The 22,832-nt window shown below is 32.9% G+C and overlaps 2 protein-coding genes across 5 annotated transcripts; both read right to left on the minus strand.

Moving 5' to 3' along the window:
* Positions 1 to 344: 344 nt before the first annotated feature.
* LOC132312157 (large ribosomal subunit protein uL10-like) lies at positions 345 to 3,268 on the minus strand. The gene is made up of 5 exons (XM_059810412.1): positions 2,771 to 3,268; positions 2,558 to 2,626; positions 1,211 to 1,309; positions 742 to 1,134; positions 345 to 641 (listed from the first exon to the last, which is right to left on the minus strand). The coding sequence occupies exons 1-5, from the start codon at positions 3,026 to 3,028 to the stop codon at positions 498 to 500; spliced, it is 963 nt and encodes a 320-aa protein (XP_059666395.1). The 5' UTR covers positions 3,029 to 3,268; the 3' UTR covers positions 345 to 497.
* Positions 3,269 to 7,644: 4,376 nt separating this feature from the next.
* On the minus strand, positions 7,645 to 14,123 carry LOC132312158 (uncharacterized). Of its 4 annotated transcripts, none has more exons than XM_059810413.1 (6): positions 13,600 to 14,123; positions 11,523 to 11,586; positions 11,229 to 11,283; positions 10,865 to 10,963; positions 8,018 to 8,278; positions 7,645 to 7,858 (listed from the first exon to the last, which is right to left on the minus strand). In XM_059810413.1, the coding sequence occupies exons 1-5, from the start codon at positions 13,751 to 13,753 to the stop codon at positions 8,240 to 8,242; spliced, it is 411 nt and encodes a 136-aa protein (XP_059666396.1). In that variant the 5' UTR covers positions 13,754 to 14,123; the 3' UTR covers positions 7,645 to 7,858; positions 8,018 to 8,239. The 4 variants fall into 4 exon arrangements, with proteins under 4 accessions (XP_059666396.1, XP_059666397.1, XP_059666398.1 ...); XM_059810414.1 differs by having other exon boundaries at positions 10,906 to 10,963; positions 13,600 to 14,117; XM_059810415.1 differs by lacking the exon at positions 11,523 to 11,586 and having other exon boundaries at positions 13,600 to 14,116.
* Between the last annotated feature and the right edge of the window lie 8,709 nt (positions 14,124 to 22,832).

The raw sequence follows: 22,832 nt of genomic DNA on the forward strand, positions 1-22,832 counted from the left end.
ATTAGGGCGATGGTGATTGAAGGAGAAAGACAGTATGTATTTCAATTTTAAGAAAAAAAAAAAAAAAAAAAAAAAAAATTATTTGGTATAAAGTAAAATTCATTTTTATTTCGTATAAAGTATAAAAAAACTTTCCATACCTGTATAAAAGCATTCAGTAAGTTTTTTTTTACTCTATTGACTTTGAGTGACGTGGCACATGGAGAACCACAAGTTCCGCACCGATTTACTGTTGATTTTGATCCTAAAAGACAATCCCTAGTCCGGCCATTTCAACAAAATAGCACATAAAACATTGCACAAACTTCAAAACTAGTGATTGTGACAGAAACAAATCCAACATATAGAACAGAGAAACGGAAATCAACTTCGCAGAGCAAAGAGCAACAAAACCTAAACACCAGGTATAATCCTGATGAAATACATCACCAACACACAATAAAGTAACTGCAATATAAATTCTTAGTCATAAAGTGAAACCATAACAAACTTAAAACTTAATCAAACAGACTGAAACCCATGTCATCATCAGACTCTTCAGCAGGTTCATCCTTCTTTTCTTCCTCCTTGGCAGCAGCAGGAGCACTCCCAGAATCAGCAGCTGCAACCGTGGTAACAGCAACAGCAAACTTGCTAGGATCCTGCAGTTTTAACCCACAAATGTGACGATCATATCACCAGAAAATGCATTTCAATAAGAAACTACGAAAATTTACATTAAGCAGCATAAACACTACATACCTCAAGGTACTCCTTCACCTTATCAGCCTGAGGGAAGGAATATTCGGTACAGAGTGCAACTGCCAGAACATTTTTGTAGGCATTGAGGAACATGTGGGGAACAGCTGCTAAGGTTGGGTATGAGAGAGCCAATGACAGCGATGTAACCATGGAAACTCCCATAGCAAACTTCTCAATGAGATCTTCCTCTGTAAGATCAAGCACCTCTGGACTGAAGACTGATCCATTGTCGTAAGCTGAGAGGACAACTAGACCATAAGAGAAGGGTCTAATCCCAAGTTTTGCAAGGAGAGCAGCCTCGGAAGAACCAACTTTGTCCCCCTTCTTGATAAGCTCAACCGGGGTAATAATTTCAACAGTACCCTTGTTAATCTTGGTGGGAATATTGAGCACCTGAAAAGTGATTGTGAAAGAAACATTAGCACAAGAGAGGAGAAAAACAGCATTACTGTAGGGTGATGATAGAGACCTGGAAGAAAGAGGTTTGAGAAGGATCGAGTCCAGTGTTCCCTGGAGGGACAACCACATCCACTGGAGCCACCAAACCAACACGAGCTGGAGCTCCCACCTGGCCAAAGAAGAAAGCAAATCAATATTAGATGCACAAAATTTCATAAAGAATGAATTAGTCAAAATAGCATGTATTAATGGAGAATCACAGAGATTTTAGTGGATACAGAAGGCAAGAGTCAATTAAATAATGAATTAGGCAAAAGTGGCATACATTATTGGAAAATCAGAGAGTTTTAAATGGATACATAGAAGGTAGAATAATAGCTTTTTACTTGTTCATCCCAATATTTGTTAGGATCAGCTCATTTAGGCTGGTAAATGAGCTTGAGAACAATAAGCTTGTGTAAGGTGTTCATGAATTATGCACATGAACACATTCATAAACATAAGCTTGTATACATTCATGAACATATGCTTATGAATAATCATGAACATGGAACTTAGACCGAACCAAATATTGTATTAAGGTTTCTTTATTAAACGAACCAAGATGGAGACAATCCCAAGCTGAACCACCAACAAACGAGCCCAAGCATAAAGAAGCTTGGTCGGAGTTTTAGCTTTTCTAATTTGAAAACTATAAAAACAAAATAAAGAATAACTAATAGTACCCAGTAATAACTTGCTAAAAATTAAGAAAACTTAGATTATTCAACTATGGAATAATTTAAATGTTAAATGGAACTAGTTTAAACTTGCTTAGTGACACATTTACAAGCATGGATTTTGGAGGATGCTCATAGGAATTTGCAGCTTACAAATTCCTTGAATAAATCACTGTTATTTTCCATATATTCCGAAAGGTCAAACAGTAAATCAAATGCTTGAAAATCAATTTGACGAAGACTAAAACAGATAATTTTCTTTCTTCACACATTTTCTTAACTACCAATCCTATTGGAATAGGTTCAATCAGAATAAATTTTAAATTCACTATAGAGATCAAATTATATTACCACACAGAAGCAATATAATAAATGATATGCAATGAGCAAGTGAGAACATGTTTAAAAAAGAACTTCAAATATTTAATGTAACTCAATAAGCATCTGCTTCTGAGACCATAAACTTGAAAGGGGAATCCGCCTCATTAACTACTACCTCTTCCGGGGATGGCTTCTCAATGTTAATTGCATCTGTTTATAAATGGTACAAGAAGTACCCTTTCGAGCCAGAATTATCTACATAAATATAAATAATAATAATACAACTCATCGACTACAACTACAATAACAAATAATATCTTTTACACATAAGAGAAACATAATCACATAAAAAAGGATGATTTTAAACCACTACACACCTTGTACTTGGCGACCTCTTCGCTCACTTCCTTCAAATCACCCTTGGTAAAGATCAACCCAACATTGCCCTAATTTCCAAAACAATAATAATCATTAATATACTACCAAGAAGAAAATACTATACTTCTCATACAAAAGTTACTTTCTCGGGAACCAAACAGATAGAAAATGAAAATATTAGCTCAAAGAAATGAAGAAATCAGGGAACGTACAACAAGTAGAGGGATCAGATTGAGAAATGTCTTGTTGCCAGTGTTTTCAGCATGAATCCTGATGGACCTCTTCATCATGGTGTTCTTACCCATCAGAACCACAGAGTCACCACGAAGACCCTGACGTATCTTCTGCAACTGGTTCGACCCAACGTTGTCAGCAGCTGCTACCAGGATCTGGTTGAACTCATCTAGAAGCTGGCACAGCTTGTGATCGTACGCGATCTTCTTGTCGGCCTTTGATGTTTTAGGTGCCATTGATTCGGATGACTAGAGTTTCAGAGATATATATATATATATATATATATAACTACAGATATTGAACCCTAAGAAAGTGAATCTAAGAGATACAACAAAATTGAGGCCCAAGACACAAGCAAGAGCTTCGTCAAGGAGGACAGCACACTACGCCGTCGCTTTAACCTCCCTCTCTACTGACTAGATTTCGGCTCTGTTTGAGTGAGAGAAAACCCTAGTTGCAGGTAGAGGGGAGAAAATGCTGCGTCGTTGAATTTATAGAAGAGATAGACCTAAATCCGACGGTCGTTATCTGATCTTGGGTTTAAAGGAGGACTAGTTTTGATATATGGGCTTTCAGTGGTAAATCCATAAGGGTGGTGTGTTAGTGGATTATGACTTACTAACCTATGATAATGGGCTTGTGTTGCAACTACTTGGGCCTTAAAAGTGAAGAATATGGTGAAATGAACTGATATTACACAAGGCAAAAAAAGATAGAGATAGAGATTTGAAAGCTTGGAAGGTTTTTCTTTACCTCCTTGGTATCACCTTCCTCCTAGAAGGAGGGAGGTTGACGGTTTTTTTTTTTATTATTTTTATTTTTTTTTATTTTTTTTATTGGTCTGTGTTGTGTATGTTTTCTTTTTGAAGTTTTTTTTTGCTTGCATTTACTAAATTCCTATCTGATGTGGGAAGAGATATCCTTGAGAATTCAAATTGTTGTTAAGATTTTTTTTTTGTGATATATTAATACTCTTATGAGATCATTTTTTCTTACATTTATCAAGTAAGCAAATTAATGTCAATTTTCAATCATGAAATCATTCAAGCTTTTATAAGGTTGTCTCATTTTTTTTTTTTTTTCCCCGCCAATTGTAAGACATCTTAATATCTTCGGTTTTTTTTGGTTGGAAAAAGCTTCCATTAGAATATAAATATACCCTGTATAGAATTATAAAAGTTTAAAAGCACTCTTTTAGCAGTCTTTTCAATTGATTTACAACTTTATAAAAAGATTATTTCTCTAAGGTAAAAAATGTTAGAAGTTTAATTCTAGACTTTCTTAGAGCTTGAATATTATAAAGTTGCATTCAACTCCTTGAGTTCAAGTGTTTTGTAATAAATTCCTCTTTATTTTTATTTTTTATTTTTTGTCAAAAAAAACCCATCAAGTAACCAAGGGATTTCGGATTGCACATGATTCTACTCGGAACGATTTATAAGTTCGTTCGACAATATAATAATATTATAACTCTAAACAACATGTGTTAAGAAAAGACACAAATTAAATATAGTGCACTGAGTACTAAATAAATAATAATTTTTCAATCAAAGGTACTTAACCCAATAGTTTAGTCTCCCCACATTAAAGAAGACTATGATCCTCCAAGTTAAGATCCCTCTAAATGACAAGTGTAATTTTTACTAGATCAAAGGTTTAAAATGTGCAACGTCAATTCCTTCAAAAAACCCCATAAAACCACGCATTTCAAAAAGTATTTTAAAAGATGCCGTTAGAAACCTCTTATTAATTTATCGATAAATTAATATCTAGCTTAATTAATAAAATTTATGTGGTCCCAAACGCCATAAAATTATACACGTGTAAAAATGTAAATTGATAAAATAAAATTACCCTCGAGTTCTACCCTAAATTTTTTAGACCTTTCTACGCATCACATGTCATTACTTATATATTGAAAAATTTCCCTCCATCTCCCAGAGAAAAAGAAACTTAAAAAACCAACTTTACCAACTGTTTCCCATCCAAATCCAAAAAATGACCCTGCCAACATCAACATACATCAAGTGTTCAAGTCATCCACATCAACAAACAGTGTACGTTCAACTGCAAATATTTCACAAAAAAAAAAAAAAAAAAAAAAAAAAACCATTTCCTAAAGAAATTCACATAGATAGCATTCAAACCACAATAAGAAGATAACCCTCAAGGCCAGGAAATAGAAAAGCACAGGTCGGCTTAGAACAGGCGTCATAATAATGTAGAAATTTATGATTACAATTTATAAAGGGTAACTTGAAAAGAGATGTTTATGAAAATTGAGCTGTCTAACTAAAAATCGATAACAGTTGTTGGTCATTAAGACTTATCAGTAATACCCCATACTGTCATCAGAGTTGATATATGCCAATTCTCCACCATCTTGCTCATTGAAGTCCTAATTATTAACAATCGTGTCATCAAAATCAAAACATATATCATTTCCCAGACTTCTTCAGTATTTGCATTTGCATTGCATTGTTCACCAATCACTACTACTATAACCACTGTAACACTCATCCTCACTCCAATCAAGATCACTATCGCTACCATTCCGAGGCAGACTGCACACTACCAGTTGGTGTTGGTGTTGGTGTTGACCTAACAGTAGGAGTCCCATCATAATTCACAAGAATGTCAAACCCTAATTGAACAAATAAACAATAAGAAACACTTCAATTGAACAAAATACAATAAGAAACAGATAACTGAAACCTAATTGAACTAGAAGCTAATGTAATATATGGGTGCATGATCTTTCATTGACAAATGCTGTTTGAAAGAATCTGATAACATCAACACAGAATCTAGGGTTGAACATATATAAAACATGGAGGCCATTTATATCATTATCGTACGTGAGAATACTCTCATGATAACTCTTCTATAATGAAGAAAGAAACGTGTTTGACTAATTCTATCTCAACATGCATATTAATTTTGGAAAGTATATAGCACTCCCGACTATCCAAATAAAAACATATAAAATAAGTCCAACAATAATTATCCACCTTGAAGAATTACTATTTAACAAATTAGATTTTTTTTTTCCCCCAAATAACCTTCTTCCTCCAATTTTATGTGTTTCCTTCTTGCATGTTTCACAATAACAATTTACCTTAAAAAAAAGTAAGTCCACTGTCTACCATGAGCTCATAGTCTTGCAATAAAACGTCCTTCGTACCATTAAACTTGGAGCACAAAATAATGTACACAACATCATCATCATATATACTGTTCATATACAAATGTTTAATTATTAAGAATTGATTAAAAAAATCTTAAAACAAATTCATGCATGAAGATCCAATAAAATGGTTCAATTGAAATAATTTAACCACGCACAGACCAGGGGAAAGAAAAAGTTGACCAGAGCATGTGATCTTCTTGAATGAAAATCTATGCTGAGTAATCACTGAATTTAGGAACATAAAGTCATGGGTGATTCTGTGACGATGTCTTGCTCTTCTTGGCATAAAGTGTTTTTTTTCTTTAATTATTATTATTTTTTATTTTTTTATTTTTAATTATCAAAAAATATATATATATTTTTTTCTTTTCATTCATTCTATTGTTGTTTGAAACCCTCGAATTAATTTAGACATGTATATATCACAATGATAGAATAAAATCAAGTAAAAACAAATGTTGCAAGTAGTTGTAATTGCATGGTCCCAGTTTCAATTGCGGTTCTTAATTAATTCCAATAAATTGAGAAGTTTACAAATCAACCGTAGAAGAAAAGAGTGTACATAGTCAGTTTTAAAGTATAAGCATCACCCGACACACTCCTTTTTTTCTTCTTTTTTTCTTTTTTCCTTTTATATTGAAGTATAACTATCATTGTATGTCCTATTCATTTAGACTAACATGATCATAATATTATACCACTGCAAATTCTTGATCATTGTATATTTATTTTAACTTCAATTTAACAAAATTAACTAAAAAAACACAAAATCCCCAATTCAGTCAAACCCTATTCTCACCCAAATGAAAATACTTAAACAAACAGAGACACTCAAACCCCCAAAGTTCAATTTAACACTTCGATTTTATGATTCTAACATCAATTTAACAAAATCAAATAAAACACATACACACACACAAAAATAAATAACTATATAAATAAATAAAAAAGGACAAAACTTAATTTGACAAATCGAGGGGTGATTTCGTAATTTCAAGTTTCAATAAAATAACCATCTAAGAAATCAACAGACATGCATTAAAATGCTCAGAATCATGGACATGCATGAAACATGCCTCGAATGATTTGAGAAAATGAGACAAAACAAACAATACCAAGAAAAACATAGATACCAAGAAGACAGAGAAACTCACCTGGTTAGCGATGATGCCACTTCACGATCGTATCTTCATAAATGCATAGATAGCACCCAATGATTCAGGAACTTCAAACACTTCACCATCGAACCAATGCTTTAGGAACTTCAAACACTTCACCATCGAACCAATGCTTCAGTTGTGTTACGATTTCAGAATTATGGTGGTTTCGAACTGCTTAGGGTTATAAGAAACTTTACAATCGCATACTAGCTTTTCTTGTTGGGGTTTAGGGTTTGAGACAGTTAGAAAGAGAGAGATGGAATCATCATGGTCTTCTTAGGGTTTCCGAGATGGGAGTCATGGAGGCTAAATAGTTGCAGAGATAGCTTTTCTTGCCCTAAAATATTACTTATTTATTTAATATATTTTTATTTAATTTGTCTTTTATTTATTTATTTTTAAAATTGAGTTGGTTGAAAGTCTTCTAAGGGTTCGGAGATGAATAGTAGTTTCAAAGATGGGAGTCATGGAGGCTGAATAGATTTCATGCCCTAAAGTATAATTTTTATTTTATTTTTTTTAATTTGAGTCGTTGAAACTTTAACAATATCTGTATATTGTATAAATGATAGTCGCTGGTTTGTGAACACTACTGTTATTTCATGTTATATGGTTCAAAATTATAGATTTTTTCATTAGTTTTAATAATTTAATGTTCTTAAATCAAATAAATAATCCTGAATACATCATGTTTCGGCAAACGAATCGCTATTCCCCTTTAAAAAAAATAAAATAAAATAAAATAAATACAATACAATACTTTAAAATGAATCAAAAAACTAAGTAAAATAAATTTTAAAAACACCAATACTTTAAAATGAATAAAAAAAACTAAAATAAATAAATTTTAAAATAAAACATAAAGAAAAGCTTACTCATAGTCTTGGTCTTCAAGACATGCAACCAAATACTCAAAATCATCTCTCTAATGAGATTGGCGAGAATGAAAGTCTTGTTGAAAATAATCTTCATGGTTAAATTCTACGTCCAAATCGAAAAATGCATTAGCATAGAAGCTTGTTATTTCCACCGTCAGAACCGCCTGGTCACACCGTCAGGACCGCCTGGTCATTCACCACAAAAACATTGTCGCTGTTCTAGATCCTTGCATAAACCATCCGATCGTCGTTAAGTCCCTGAATCACGTTTCTTATGTTATTTCGAATACAACAAAAAAGAAAAAAACAAATAATAATAAATAATGGATGAATAATCATTTCATCATCATCTTATGATACAATCCTCTGATCATCTTAGGATCCAATATCAGGATCCAGATGCGGAGGTTGAGATCCAACTTCTGATTTGAATCTGGTTTGAGACCCGAATCCTGCCCTAGTAATTCATCTAAAAATCTATCCAATAACATCAACATCAACCCAAATAATCTAAAAAATCAATCCAATAACATGAACATAAACTATACAATCTGATTGATTCTTTTTCTTTTTCCTTTTTTTTTTTTAACCACTGTTGATTCTCTATTCTCTACGTTTACCTGATGATTTAGTGATACTTGTTTTGGGCATATACCTTTTTTATTAATACTTTTTTAAATCCTGAATATTTTGTCAAAGAATTACAAGATTGACTGATTGAGTGATGAATGCTTAGTTGTTGATGCTAAAATGTGATGTAATTGGTGTCCATTGCAACCCACAAATTGAGAAGGCTGAGTCCAGTTCACAAACATTGAGAAGGCTGTGCACAGTGCACTATTATTTAATTTTTTTTTTTTTTTACAAATCACGATTCTATGAAATTAAACATCAAAACTAAATCATATCAATATTACCTTTGCATTTTGCATGGCAAGGAAGCAATTGTGGTAATCAAATTAAAATGGATACATAGAAAAGTACTTTCAATTTATTTTATAATTAGAAAATCATTCTTTCTTATCTTTTTTAATCAACATGTGTTAATAATAAGAGAATTCATGTAAAATAATTGTAACAAATTTTAAATAAAAAAAGATGAAAATTAAGATTTTCAAAAGCATAAATCTTATTCAAAGAAGTAATTTGTATTTTATAATAGTATTAAGACCACGAAAGTATCCATTATTATAAAAATATACCACCCTACAGTCACACAATCCACAATCACCAACTGTTCTTACCAATTCTCTAACACATGTACCTCCGTATTAATTACATATATGTCACACAAAAAATTGACCATATTATATCATCACCAAACCGTAAGGCGATTAAGGCGGCTCAAAACCAAGGGCCTTGTGGCCCAGTGTATCTCCTCTACCCAAAGGAGCAAAGTTGAGTGTGAAAAAAAGAGGCTGAAAAGCCCCCAACGGGAAAAGAAGCCCAATATTTTATTTTAATGTATTAATTACCAAATAAATAAAACTTCTATTAAATTAATCAATACTAGTAGGAAAAGAGAGGTTCCAATTTTTTTTTAAAGTATTAATTATGTTTCGTTCAATATATTAATTACTAAATAAATACAACTCCTATTATATCGATCAATACACGTTTCTTTCATCATATATTTTTATTTCTATCATTACTTCCTTTTTTTTCAATCAATAGATTTTACAAGGCTTCTTATAATTTTTAAATTGTCTTGCATATATCAATAATTATTCAACATTATATTTTTTTGAACTCGAACAGATCAATTACCTACCAAATGTATTACATGTCAAAAATTATTCAACATTATTTTTGTTTTGAACTCTCTCAGACATCAATTGCCTACAAAATGAGATTACCATGTCTATTTAGTGTCACTAATTGTTGAACATTATATTTCTTTTGGACACTCCCGCATCAATGGCCTACAAAATTAAATCACTATTTCTAAAACTAAAAATACAAATAATGTTTTTTTATTTTCTTAAATAAAAAATATTAATATATATTAAATATGAGAAGGCCAATTAGAAATTTTGCTTTAGGCCACAAACAGTATCACACATCACCTCCATCCCTTACTGAGAAGTCCTCAATTTAGATTTCATTGGGCAATATGATCAACTAAAGACTAAAGTTCAATACCTGTGCAAAATAAATCAATAAATCTTGTACCACTGCAAAAGAAACAGGTCCTCTATGCTTTTTGGAGCACAAATCACACAACTGTCAATTGCCTGATAATCTATTAGAATCCATTAGGGTTTGTATTTGGGTTTGCATTTCAAAATCCGGATCCTAATCCAGATCCAGATCCTAACAAGGATCCGGATCCGATCCCATAGATCCTATCAGATCACACAACAAGGACCAATTAATTACCAATATAATAGGATTTTTAAAAAAATAAAATAATCTTATGCCTCCAGGAAAAATATTTAGAATTTGTTTCTAAAAAAATTAAATTAAATTAAAAAGTGTCAAGAAATCACTAGAACGTTATGAAACAAGAAATCCAAAAAATAAATTGAAAATCAAGGTTTCAACAAGAAAAATCAGTCACAAATCACATGCTAGAACATCAAGAAACAACCAAATAATCAACAAATTTGCGTCTTTATAACATGAATTTGCAACAAATTGAATATTTAGGGGGTTTTATGTCAACTTTTTCCCGTAGGAGGTTTCTTGAATCTAAAAAATCAATCCAATAAAATGAACATAAACCAAACAATATACAGAACATGTTCCTTAGTCATTCTCCTCAATTTTTTTTTAAAACAAAACGTGAATATAAAACCAAATAATCCAAAAAAGCATATAGACCAAATATAGATATTGTTATACCGCACTATGAAAATAAGGGAAGACATGTGCAAGGAAGATACCAATATTTTTTCCGATTCCACTCGTTTCAGTAAACCTTTTGCTCCCCAACAGGCATACCTGTAATTGTAGGATTAAAAATGAAAAAAGTTAAATATGTCACTTAACTCCTATGTATTTTTGAACTTGATCATGTAATACTTGAAATCATTATTAAATTAATGTTAATTTTTTGAGTAGCTAAAATAGTTGGAAGTGCTCAAGACGATTCAAAAAAGCATATAAAATCCGTATTAAAAAAAAAACCAACACTATAAACACCAAAAATTCCAATTGATAATCTAACAAAGAAGAATTAAGTATTAGAAGAAGTGATGTTAGTTACCTGAGGAGGCATAACTGATAACCCTGGATTGGTAGTGGCAGTTACAGCCCAAATCCTAAGAAGAGAACAAAGTAACCATAAAATAGAGAACCAACTTACTTTTCACAAAATCCATAAAAAGAAGTTGCCAAATTAACACCAAATAAAAGTCAAATTAACACAAAATCAATAAAAATTAACATCTAATCGATAAAATAGCACCACATCAGAGTCATGAATACAAAATCTAACACAAAATCAACACCCATTTAAGTTGTCTCATTTTACAGGGGAAAGAAATAGAGAGAACCCCGCCTAAAGAGTAACCCAGAGCAATGACAAGCTGATATTGAGAGAGCAACAGTGAATTCACCAAACCCTAAAAAGAATTTTTGATCTGTTAGTAGAGGAAAAAAAAAAAAAATAGATATATCATTACATTACAAATATGGTGGACTTGTACTCCACCACCAAGATGAATTAATTCAAATAATGTACAATTGGAAAAAAATAATATGATAATATAGACAACACAACAATGCAAAAGAAGAGATAAGAGTTATGAAGACTCAGGCTACAGCTCCAGACCCGTTGAAAAGAGATCAAAGCGCAATCCGAACTCCAAATCACAGATTACTGGTTTTGGAAGGAACATTTAAACAAAAAAAAGTTTAACTTCTGTGTTATACCAATATTACAACAGAAAATGACATATATATACTAACATACACATTCGTATATATTAATAATTTTACATCTTCCAGTCATAAATTTACCAACCAGTCAACCAACATTAATTCTGGACCTACTACGTTAAAGGAGATCCGCGTTGAGGCCAGTGAGATTATAGAGTACCCCAGTGATGGTACCCTCGGGTACTCTATAATCTACAGTCTGTTGTGGACTTGTTTCACAAAAACATCCGCATCACATGACTCATGACCCACATAGGATATATATAATCACATCCTTGGACGGCTGTGGCACTGCCCTCTATCCTATAGGCCTGCCCTATAATTTCCTTTTTGCTGTATGCCACCAATTCGCTCGAAAACTCCAATGTCAGGCATCTTTCTATTTCTATATCATATGGTCAAATTCAAATCTGCAGCTGAAGATTCTAACCCTTTATACTCCATCATAATAATTCCCAAGCTACCTTTTGTCAGATAAAAAGAACCCTAGTTCTGGTTTCTAGGTGGTGCCATTGATGACCTTCAGAAAGAACTATTGACATGATGTATCTATTAAATTAAAAAAAACACCACTAATTCACTGCCTCTGAAGGATTTGGACTTAGAGTTCTAGTTCTATTAGGATAGAATGCGTGCAAATATTTAACAGTGCTTAATATTTAATCATTGAACTTTTGTGATGCAGCCAACCTCATTTGACTCATTTTTTCATAAACTGATTTCTTCCATTTTTCATAAAAGATCTTAATATACTAAAACATATATTGCACAATAGATACTTACATACTTGATTTTCTTAGTTTTCAAATATTAGTAGAGCAATTAAACAAGAGTTTCTACTGGCATTTATTATAATTTGTTCCCTTCATACTATACTTCTCCCAGTTGGCACCAAATGTTATTATAAAACATCACTATTACTTCTCTATCGATTTATTTATTTTGCTGATGTTAGCATGCTTTCGAAGTTTCAAACCACGAGGAAGTGCTGGCCCAAAGTGAATCTCGGACGGCAGCCTTGAAATAGCGCTATATATATTATATATATATAATATTCATCAATAGGAAATAAGGTCAGGATAAGGTCTCCAGACGTAAAGATAAGGTCAGGATAAGGTCTCCAAACTTGACAGTAAAAAGAAGTGACAAGACGAAAAGATGTGTTAACTCGTTAATAATGAATGGTTGACAGCGCCGAAGAAACAATAAATCCAAAGGCTGGTGTATTAGTGGGTTACGCCTATGAAACGGGTCTGTGTTACAACTACTTGGGCCTTAAAAGTGAAGAATAGTGAAATGAACTGAAATTAAACCAGGCAACAGATAGAGTGAATTTGTAAAAGTAAAGCAAATGCGTACACACTCACAATATTCAAAATTTCATGTAGATGAAACTTGAGAGTGAGGGTGATCTATTAGAAATCGGTTGATGGAGATATGTATAACAGAGGGAGAATATAGGTTAGAGAGAGAAAAGATGAAAAAAAGAAAAAAGGATGGAGAGACGAGAGTGAAGACAGGCCAGAGTGATTGAAACCCTATATTTGTGTGTGTCTATATATAACCCTAGAAAGTGAAACGGTCGACCAAGTTATCCGTCATGGGAACCCAGAATAACACTGAGTAAATAGTGAACCCAAAACAACACATGGCGGAAATTAGAAGTGAAATTAAAACAAAAGAAAGCAACCCAATACCTGGATCGAAAGGGAAAATCGGCGGAGAGCGGCCATTCGGCTGGCCACCGTGCAAAACTCGCAAGCTCCGGACACAAGAACCCATTCGATCCGACCACCGACATAAACGCCGGAGCTGATCTTGTAGGAAAGCCATCCCAGCGTACCACACCATATGGGAGAAATTCTAACTCTGATATACAGAGTAACCTCTACGGGGAGAGGAACAGAAACTCTGATGAACAGACAGACGGCTCTTGTCTGACATGATCCAGAACTCTCCCTCTTCGCTTCCCGGACAGTATCTGGACCCTTTGCTCAGGGAAACCTATAGAGAGAGACCCCTCTAGTTTAAAGCAGCGACTGCTTGTGGCTTTAATCAAACTTATAGTTTATAGAGAGATACCCGTTTAGTTTGTAGTGGGTCAAAAAGTTACTGAAAATTTATCAGAAAAAGTTGATAAAAATAAAAAATAAAAATAAAAAAAAGTGTTTTCCTGAAAAGTTAAAAAGTGTTGCAGAAAATCACATGGCTCACTGCATAGTTTGACCAGTTTTAGTTTTAGTTTTAGTTTTAGAGGACGCGACTATCTTAGTTGTTGGATAAAAAAACTTTTATAATTAATACATTGAGTGGTGGTGTTAGATATCATGCTTTTGTTTAGTTATGTTTTTTTACTTTGTTATTTTTTCACATATTCAGTTATTTTTTTAGCTTTAGTTGAATCTAGAAAGCATATTTTGTATATTAATATATATATATATATATATATATATGACTACTATTTTGCTTGAATCTGTTTTTGCATATTTTTGCACATTAATACATACATGATTACTACTATTTTTGCATATTAAAATGGTTCTTGTATTCACTAAATATGTTTGGTTAAATCTATAAAGCATGTTCGGTGAACTCATGCCAAACTAAAATTATATAATTTAAATTTAAAAAATTTTAGGATCAATTTTACTATAATATTTTATTTATTTATTTATAATATTAAACATGGTAATTAAATTTGAGCGTCACATCGTATCATAATGATACATAATGAATGGTAGTTGTATGAATTTTGGATAACAAAAAATTAATGAGGGTAGTATTGATTGTACCATACAATTACATTGAAATTAAAACCATTTCTTTAAAATATGATGCAATTCAATTCATGCTTTAGTTAAAATTCAATGCTAGGTTAAGCATAAAAATAACAAAGGACAAGACGAAGAAACAATTAAGATAGAAAATAATTTAATTGGTTGTATGGAGATAAAATTGACTAATATATGGCGCAATAAATTGAACACAAATTGGAGTTGAAAATAACAAAGTTTTATAATCTCGGAGCTCATATGTTTATTCTAAATCGACACATTTACCTTTAAAAGTATATTTGCTTAATAGTTGAGTAATATAACTTCTTTCACGAGAAACCCACAGTGAAGAGTAAAAATCATCATCTATGGTTGAGATGTTTGTCAAAAATGCACTTATTTATACAACTTGAGAAGAAAAGAAACTCGTGGGATAACTAGTCTTTCCAAAGAGTATAGAATACAGTCTTGGTTGATTGTGGCCTACATTTATGCTAAAGAAAATAAGGAGTTTGGAGGTTTTACATCTACTATCAAGATTATTTAGACATGTGCATTGTATTAAAATCATGTATATATAGTTTTCTGAATTGTGTTAAACAAAGTCATATCACCAAGGTCGACCTTCCCATAGTATAATTTACAGGTAAAAGGTAAAATAATTCTGTGCTTTTCAAAAACAGAGGATTGAAAAAAAATTAGGAATAGTTTTGAAATTTTATCTAAAAGGTTAATATTTGTTTATTAGATTGTTTGTTAGCTAACAAAAAAATATCTAAAAAAGGGACTGATCTCTAATATTTTTTTAAAAAATGATTGATTTCAAAACTTCTACAAAATTATCGGACTTAAATTAAAAAAGTAATAAGTTTAATATTACTTTAGTTAATTTTTTTACCTTATTAATTATTATTATTGTTTAAAGTTGTTCTTTGCGAATTGATAAAAAAAAAAAGATGTTGCGATTGAATAATCACCTTATCCAAAAAAATTACACTAAATCTTTGTTTTTTTTTTTTTTTGAAAGGTAAAATAACATTAAATCTTGATAATATATATATCATTGGCATACAGCATGGAGGGATATCTTATGAGCCAAGGTTTGGGAGTGATTGTAACTAGAGTTTTAACTTTTTAAATTTTTATATCAACAAAGAAAAATTATAAAGGAAAAATTAATATGTATAATTCCCTCGAAAGCTCCAATGTCAGGTCTATTTCTCTATCGTATAGTCAAATTCAAATCCGCAGCTGAGGATTCTAACCCTTTAGACTCCATCATAATAATCCCTTGCTACCTTTTGTCAGATAAAAAGAACCCGCGGCCTAGTTCTATTTCTTAGGTGGTGCCATTGATGACCTTCAGAAAGAACTATTGACATGATGTATGTATTAAAAAACACTTCACCGCCCCTGTAGGATTTGGGCTTAATGTTCTAGTTCTATTAGGATAGAATGCGTGCAAATATTTAACAGTGCTTAATATTTAATAATATTTACGGCAAAACATGGTTACTTTCCCCAAAAACAAATATATATATATATATGGTTCTAAATATTAATCAACACGGTGCCTTCATTGAAACTTTTGCGATGCAGCTAACCTCATTTGACTCATTTTTTTTCATAAACTGATTTCTTCCATTTTTCATATAAGATCTTAATATACTAAAACATATAGTGCACAACATATAATTACATACTTAATTTTCTTAGTTTTCAAATATTAATGAGCAATTAAACAAGAGTTTCTACTGGCATTTATTATAATTTGTTCCCTTCGTACTTCTCCCAATTGGCACCTGTAGGTGCAAAAATCCGTCAACTTTGAAAAGTCAACAAATAAAAGCAACACACTCAAATAAAATGACAGATTTAAAGAAAAAAGATTAATACACACAAAGAAAATAATAACAATAATAAGAACCAAAAATTGAGGTTTTTTTTCCTTTTATTGGAGGTCTATGCCTCTATTTATACAAGATTTGATGGTATAATTATGGTAAGACTTGCCTTACTTGTCCTCCACGATTTTTTCTTATACAATTTGTTCCATATAAGGTTTCTTCTATACAAGGTTTTTTTCCTTATGTAATTCCTTCATGTAGGACTTCTTCCATATAAGACTTTTTCTATATACGAGGCTCATCTAATTGTATGATTAATGGAATCAAATCTCGGTCTTTACTTGTGCTAGGCCCTGGACTAGGTGCGGATCTGATTTGTTATCTGTGGACTTAGTGATCGTGCCGGGCCGGGCTGGGCTTTCTTTCATCACGGGTTCATGCTTTCGTCTTGGATCATGTAATGTTTTGCTGAGCTAGGCGTCGTTTCTGGGCCTTGGTTTATTTAGCCCAAAGCTATTGTATTGGGCGGGACTCTTGCTGGCTGATGTGGCTTGCCTTAATTGGAAGGGGAGATTTTTGCCCCCACACTTTGCCCCCAATTCCCTTTAATTTGACAAGGCAATCACAACTAGAGGGAATTAATCGTAACTAGTGTAATGAATTATAATGGTAGCTGTAGTGAACCAAAATTTATGTCAGTTGAAAATTAGGATAATATGTCTTGATGGCGGCGATCTATATTTGTCTTATTAGAAAGTATGAAGACCCAAAATCAAGGCCTCTGAGGAGGTTGTAGTTGAGATGCCCCTAGATACTTTTTGCGCCTTAGGCATTTTTTATTATGAAAACTCTAACTCTGGGCTTTCTTGTTTGTCCAAAGCAATTTTCATGTAGTTGCTTGAAAATTTCAGCCTTCGGCACCTTTGTGTGTTCGAAATTTTTTCTCTTTGACATTCTTTCGTGCCTGGGGATATTTTGTTGAAAAATTGACCTTCGTCTTCTTTGAGTTTGAGGTAATTTTCACGTAATTTTATTCATCGGCACTCTTCTATGCCTTGGAGAATTGTATATGAAAATCTAACATTCAACTTCTTTGAATTCGAGGTAATTTTCATATAATTTTTTTCTTTGGCACTTTTTTGTGCCTGGAGAATTTTTTATGAAAATTTAACCTTTAGTATATTTGAGTCTGAGGTAATTTTCATGTAATTTTATTCATCGGCACTCTTCTATGCCTTGGAGAATTTTATATGAAAATTTAACCTGACTTCTTTGAGTTCAAGGTAATTTTCATATAATTTTATTCTTTGATACTTTTTTGTTCCTTGGAGGAATTTTTGATGCCGTCGGACTCTTGAGGTTTGAGGCTTTATTGTTCCTCGGCATTGTGCTTTAGAGGAATTTTTTATGAGGCTTTGTTATTCCTCGGCATTGTGCTTTCAAATGAATTTTTGATGCCGTCAGACTCTTGAGGTCCAAGGCTTTGTTGCTCCTCGGCATTGTGCCTTCGAGGAATTTTTGATGCCGTCGGACTCTTAAGGTCTAAGGCTTTGTTGTTCCTTGGCATTGTGCCTTAGAGAAATTTTTGATGCTGTCGGACTCTCGAGGTCCGAGGCTTTATTGTTCCTCGGCATTGTGCCTTAGAGGAATATTTTATACCATTGGACTCTTGAGGTCCGAGGCTTTGTTGTTCCTCGGCATTGTGCCTACGAGGAATTTTTTATGCCGTCAAACTCTTGAGGTCCAAGGCTTTGTTGTTCCTCGGCATTGTACCTTAGAAGAATTTTTTATACCGTCGGACTCTTGAGGTCCGAGGCTTTATTGTTCCTCGACATTGTGCCTTAGAGGAATATTTTATACCATTGGACTCTTGAGGTCCAAGGCTTTGTTGTTCATCGGCATTGTGCCTTCGAGGAATTTTTTATACCATTGGACTCTTAAGGTCCGAGGCTTTGTTGTTCCTCGGCATTGTGCTTTCGAGGAATTTTTGATGCCGTCGGACTCTTGAGGTCCGAGGCTTTTTGTGGTTAGGGTTGCCCTCACATAGCCGCATATTTGGGTTATTTTCTACTTCACTTAGGGATCGGTCTTTCTTGTAATGCAAATAAACCGAAGCCAAATATTAGTGAACAGCATACAAACATGGATCAAATAAGAATGAAAGGTAAATAGAAAACTATTTATAATCGTCCATGTGTAGAAAATTGTCAGAAGCATGCAAAAGAATTATATGCAACATATGCCAGCTTATTGAAGGAAATAATTGACTATATAATTGGGAGTTCCAACTAATCCGTGAGCATTTATACGTTTACTACATATAGCATTTGGCACATCTAAAAATGATTTGATGCATGCTATATCTTCAGAACTTTAAATAATTAATGGATCCAACACACAACATCTTGCATTTATAAGTGTTGCCCAAGTATAGACTCTAGAGGGGGTGAATAGAGTCTTTGGCAAATAATGGCCAATTTTCAGATTTGCAAATTCTATTACATCATTCTAACAATTATGCAATTATCAAGATATAAACATAAACAATTAATAGCATAAATGTAAAGGAGATAAGGGAAGAGAGATTGCAAACATTCACACGACAATTTTAGCGAGATTCGGAAACTCATACTCTCGGCTCAAGACCTCTCTTGAGACTTCCCAATCCACTATGGCACCTATTTACAAGTGGAAAGTAAACATTTACATGAAGCAACACCTTGCTTCACCTTGCTAAGAGACAACTTCTCTTAGTCTTCTTTTGGGTCACACCAACCCTTACAAATTAAAGTTAGCTTGCTTATTCTTTCTGGGGCCACACCAGCCCTTACAAATTAAAGATCAAATTTATTACATACAAGTTTATCTCTCAAAGATTGATATGCAAATCAAAGCTCACAACTTTCAGCTCACTCTAGAGTATATATGAATATATTGAAGCTCAATACTCTATAAATGATATGGGATGAGAGAACATGATATAAAATCAAGAACAAAAACTCTTTGGATGTTATATAATGTTTCTCAATGGTAACAACACTTAATCCCGAAGTCCCCAGCTCTTTATATATAAATTTGATGCAACTAATTCAAAAATATAGCTGTTGTGCACACTGCCCGAGAGGAAATAGCCGTTCAGATTCAGATCTGAGCAAGGTTCGGTTGACCGAAATGAAACACCCTTGTGTTTTGGTCGTCCGAAATGATTTATGGTTGGTCATCATCCTCTCAGTACTCTTGGTTCGGTAGACCGAAGTAAAACCCTTTCTGTTTCGGTCGACCGAAATGGTTTCATCATTCTCAACATCTTTGTTTCGGTAGACCGAAGTGATTTGGTGCTCTATTTCGGTAGACCGAAATAGCTTGAGGCTTGGTTCCAAGCTCCTTGTTTACATCGGTCGACTGATTCAATATTGCCTATGCATTTCGGTCTGCCGAAATAAAATAGCTGTTTCATGAGTTGTGTTCTAAGTTAACAGATTAGACAGTGCTCTACAGGACCTCTGCACAGACCTTATTTTCATTGAAAACATTTAAGTAAAGACATTTACTTTAAGTTTACAATGTAAATAAGGAAGTACCCCCCATTTGGATTCAATAAAAAATACTAAAAAATTGAAATCCAACTAAATCAAAATGTAAAAATTCAGTTTTAGTACAAATTTGGATTTCTGACAGTTTTGGCAAAAATGAATCCGCATGTAGACCAATGTAGACTTGGTCAAAAATTCTGATAAATCAGTTTAGGCTAGTTTAAGTATAAGGAGTTATTACCGGGAAAAATTATTTTGAAATAATCATTATTTCAAAAATTCATTTTTCACACTTAGCCAAAAACACAGTTTTTCATGACGCGCATTTTGGGGTCCTAATGTCCGTTATCAACTCATGGTAATGAAGGTTTCTCATGCCTTAATTGTTGACCAATATGAATTATATGATTGATGTGCATGGTCTTAGCATTTCTAGCACAAGTGATGAGTTCTCTCAAAGCTTATGCAAGCTTGAACTAACTCACTCTTTAGCAATAACTTCATGTGTAATATATGAATGAATTGCATAGTCTATTGCTAATAGATATAGGAGCATATGAATGATGATATGATATGCATGGTCCTATAGAGATGAGCTTCAAATGAATTCATAAATACTTTGACATTAAATCCTAAACACTCACCATCCTATCTACCCATTTCTTCATGCTTTGTCCATGATCGTGTAGGCTTTCAGATAGACTTGCTTTTTTCCTTTTTTTAAGTTGCTTTCTTGCTCATTGTAGTCCAAGTTATCTTTAGATGGACTTTGCATTTGGTTCTTTGCAACTTCATGTCTTCTTTGTATCCATTGTTTTCCTTGATGTGATCTTGAATAATGGAATACTTGGAATGACTTTATGATCTTCATTGAGGTCATCATTTGAATGTGAATAATCTATAACACTCAATATAAACATTAGTCCTTAAACACCATTAATGGTTTGTTATCATCAAAACCTCTAAATTGTCCTTGGATGGAATCCTTAAGGTCAACAATAAGTACATTGTTATTCATTAAACAACCTAACAAAGTCTTTTAGATAATTATTTAAAATGCTCTTTGCACTTGCAATTGTCTTAAGTAGTTCCATAGACTACATGGAGATTTTTATTCAATCATTCAAACCTTCTTTAATTATTGTACCTCCAAAAATGCATGATTATAAGACATATAGACAAAATATCAATTGAAAAACAATCATGCTGTCTCATGCAATCTAGTCCAGATATATATATTTTATTTGAGTCGATGCATAACAGATACCATATTTTATTATTTTATTTACTTTGGATACTATACCCATCTTAGTGAAGAATCAAGAAAGACCCTTAATAATATGCACAGTAGTGTATGATTGAATAAAGCATTAACTATTCAATAAACAATCTAGGTCCATATAAACAATCACATATCAGGTGTATACGCAAATCACCTTGACTAATCTATTATTCCATGATCTTCCAAAGGTATTAAAGTAAATTACTTTGTCTCTTCTCTTCCCTTAGGTGATTATCTATTGAAATGAATAAAATTTACTACATAAAATTTATTGTGCTTATCATACTATTGAACCAATATATGCACAGGTAGTTTTGGACAAATGGATAAATCCTAAAGAGTAACAATTTAGGATCCGTATCTCAAGATCATCCTCAATCTTAGGGAGATTCAAACAGGTTGCTTCAGCTACCCGGGGAGTTAGATGATTCATATTATTGACATGATGGATGCTTTAGAAATATATTGTACTATACATAAACATTTAAGTCTAATGCAAAGACTTTTGCATAACGTAGCTTGTTTTTTTTTTTTGGTTGGTTTAGCTCTACCATTGATATGCTCTAAGCAACTTAAGGGCAAGTTCTACAATGATGAAATGTGCAGAAACAATAGTGAAGCAGTTCGTCAAAATAAATTGTGCTTTAAATTGTAATGATTTTACTTATCTTTTTTACGAAAATGCTTCAGGTTTCCAGGAAGATGTTGTGGTTGTCCTACGATGAACCTTCATTGGTTTCAACTTCATCGTACAGTACCCTTGACTGGTTAGATCAATCACTGCTCTTTTAATCGGTGTGTGATACATTGATGGCGTACTCTGGACTTCAATTTGCAGCCTCTGCAAATCTTGGGTCTGCCTCTGGATCAGATTTGAAAGAGCACGATGATGTTGATTGTACCCGTGCATCATGTGATCGACATGATTGTGTCAAGATCTTGGGCTGCAATGGTACTTGAAGCACACATCGGTGTCTTATTAGAGAGCCGAGAGCTTCGAAGCGGTCTAGATAATTAGGCCTTCGGACTTTTGAGGTCTGACACTACTTTTAGGTGTTCGGCTTGCTCCCACCTTCTTTTTTTTCTTCGTTATGACGCTACATATAGCTGCATAGTTGGGCTATATGTCACTTCATTTGGGGATCGGTGTAATGCAAATAAACAAAACCCAAATATTATTAATCAGCATATACGAGCAATATAAAGCTATTTGTAAACAAAGTTATTAGAAACATGTAAAAGAATTATACACAACATATACATATTGCTTGAATGAAAGAATTTCAAGAACTTCATGTGTATCATAATTGAATATATAACTGGGAATTTCAACTAACGATATTTACTCCCTCAATCACATATATGATATGCTACATCTTTTTTCATTTTTTTTTAATTTTTAGTCTTGGCAATTGGCTCTTAGTGGCACTAGCCGGACTTGGATTCTTCTTTATTTATTTTGTGTTCATAGTGGCCTTATTCGCCCCCTATAAA

This window comes from Cornus florida, unplaced genomic scaffold (genome assembly GCF_030987335.1).
Source record: "Cornus florida cultivar Cherokee Brave unplaced genomic scaffold, ASM3098733v1 CherokeeBrave_3.0.0_Hap2_Chr06, whole genome shotgun sequence".
NCBI classification, from domain to species: domain Eukaryota; kingdom Viridiplantae; phylum Streptophyta; class Magnoliopsida; order Cornales; family Cornaceae; genus Cornus; species Cornus florida.

Coding starts and splice junctions, on each gene's coding strand:
- LOC132312157 (XM_059810412.1), bottom strand. CDS start 3,028: ATGGCACCTAAAACATCAAAGGCCGACAAGAAGATCGCGTACGATCAC. Junction 2,627..2,770: donor ATCTGATCCCTCTACTTGTT/GTACGTTCCCTG, acceptor TTTGGAAATTAG/GGCAATGTTGGGTTGATCTT. Junction 642..741: donor AGGTGAAGGAGTACCTTGAG/GTATGTAGTGTT, acceptor TTAAAACTGCAG/GATCCTAGCAAGTTTGCTGT.
- LOC132312158 (XM_059810413.1), bottom strand. CDS start 13,753: ATGGTGTGGTACGCTGGGATGGCTTTCCTACAAGATCAGCTCCGGCGT. Junction 10,964..11,228: donor TATCAGTTATGCCTCCTCAG/GTAACTAACATC, acceptor CTACAATTACAG/GTATGCCTGTTGGGGAGCAA. Junction 8,279..10,864: donor TCCCTTATTTTCATAGTGCG/GTATAACAATAT, acceptor AACGTGATTCAG/GGACTTAACGACGATCGGAT.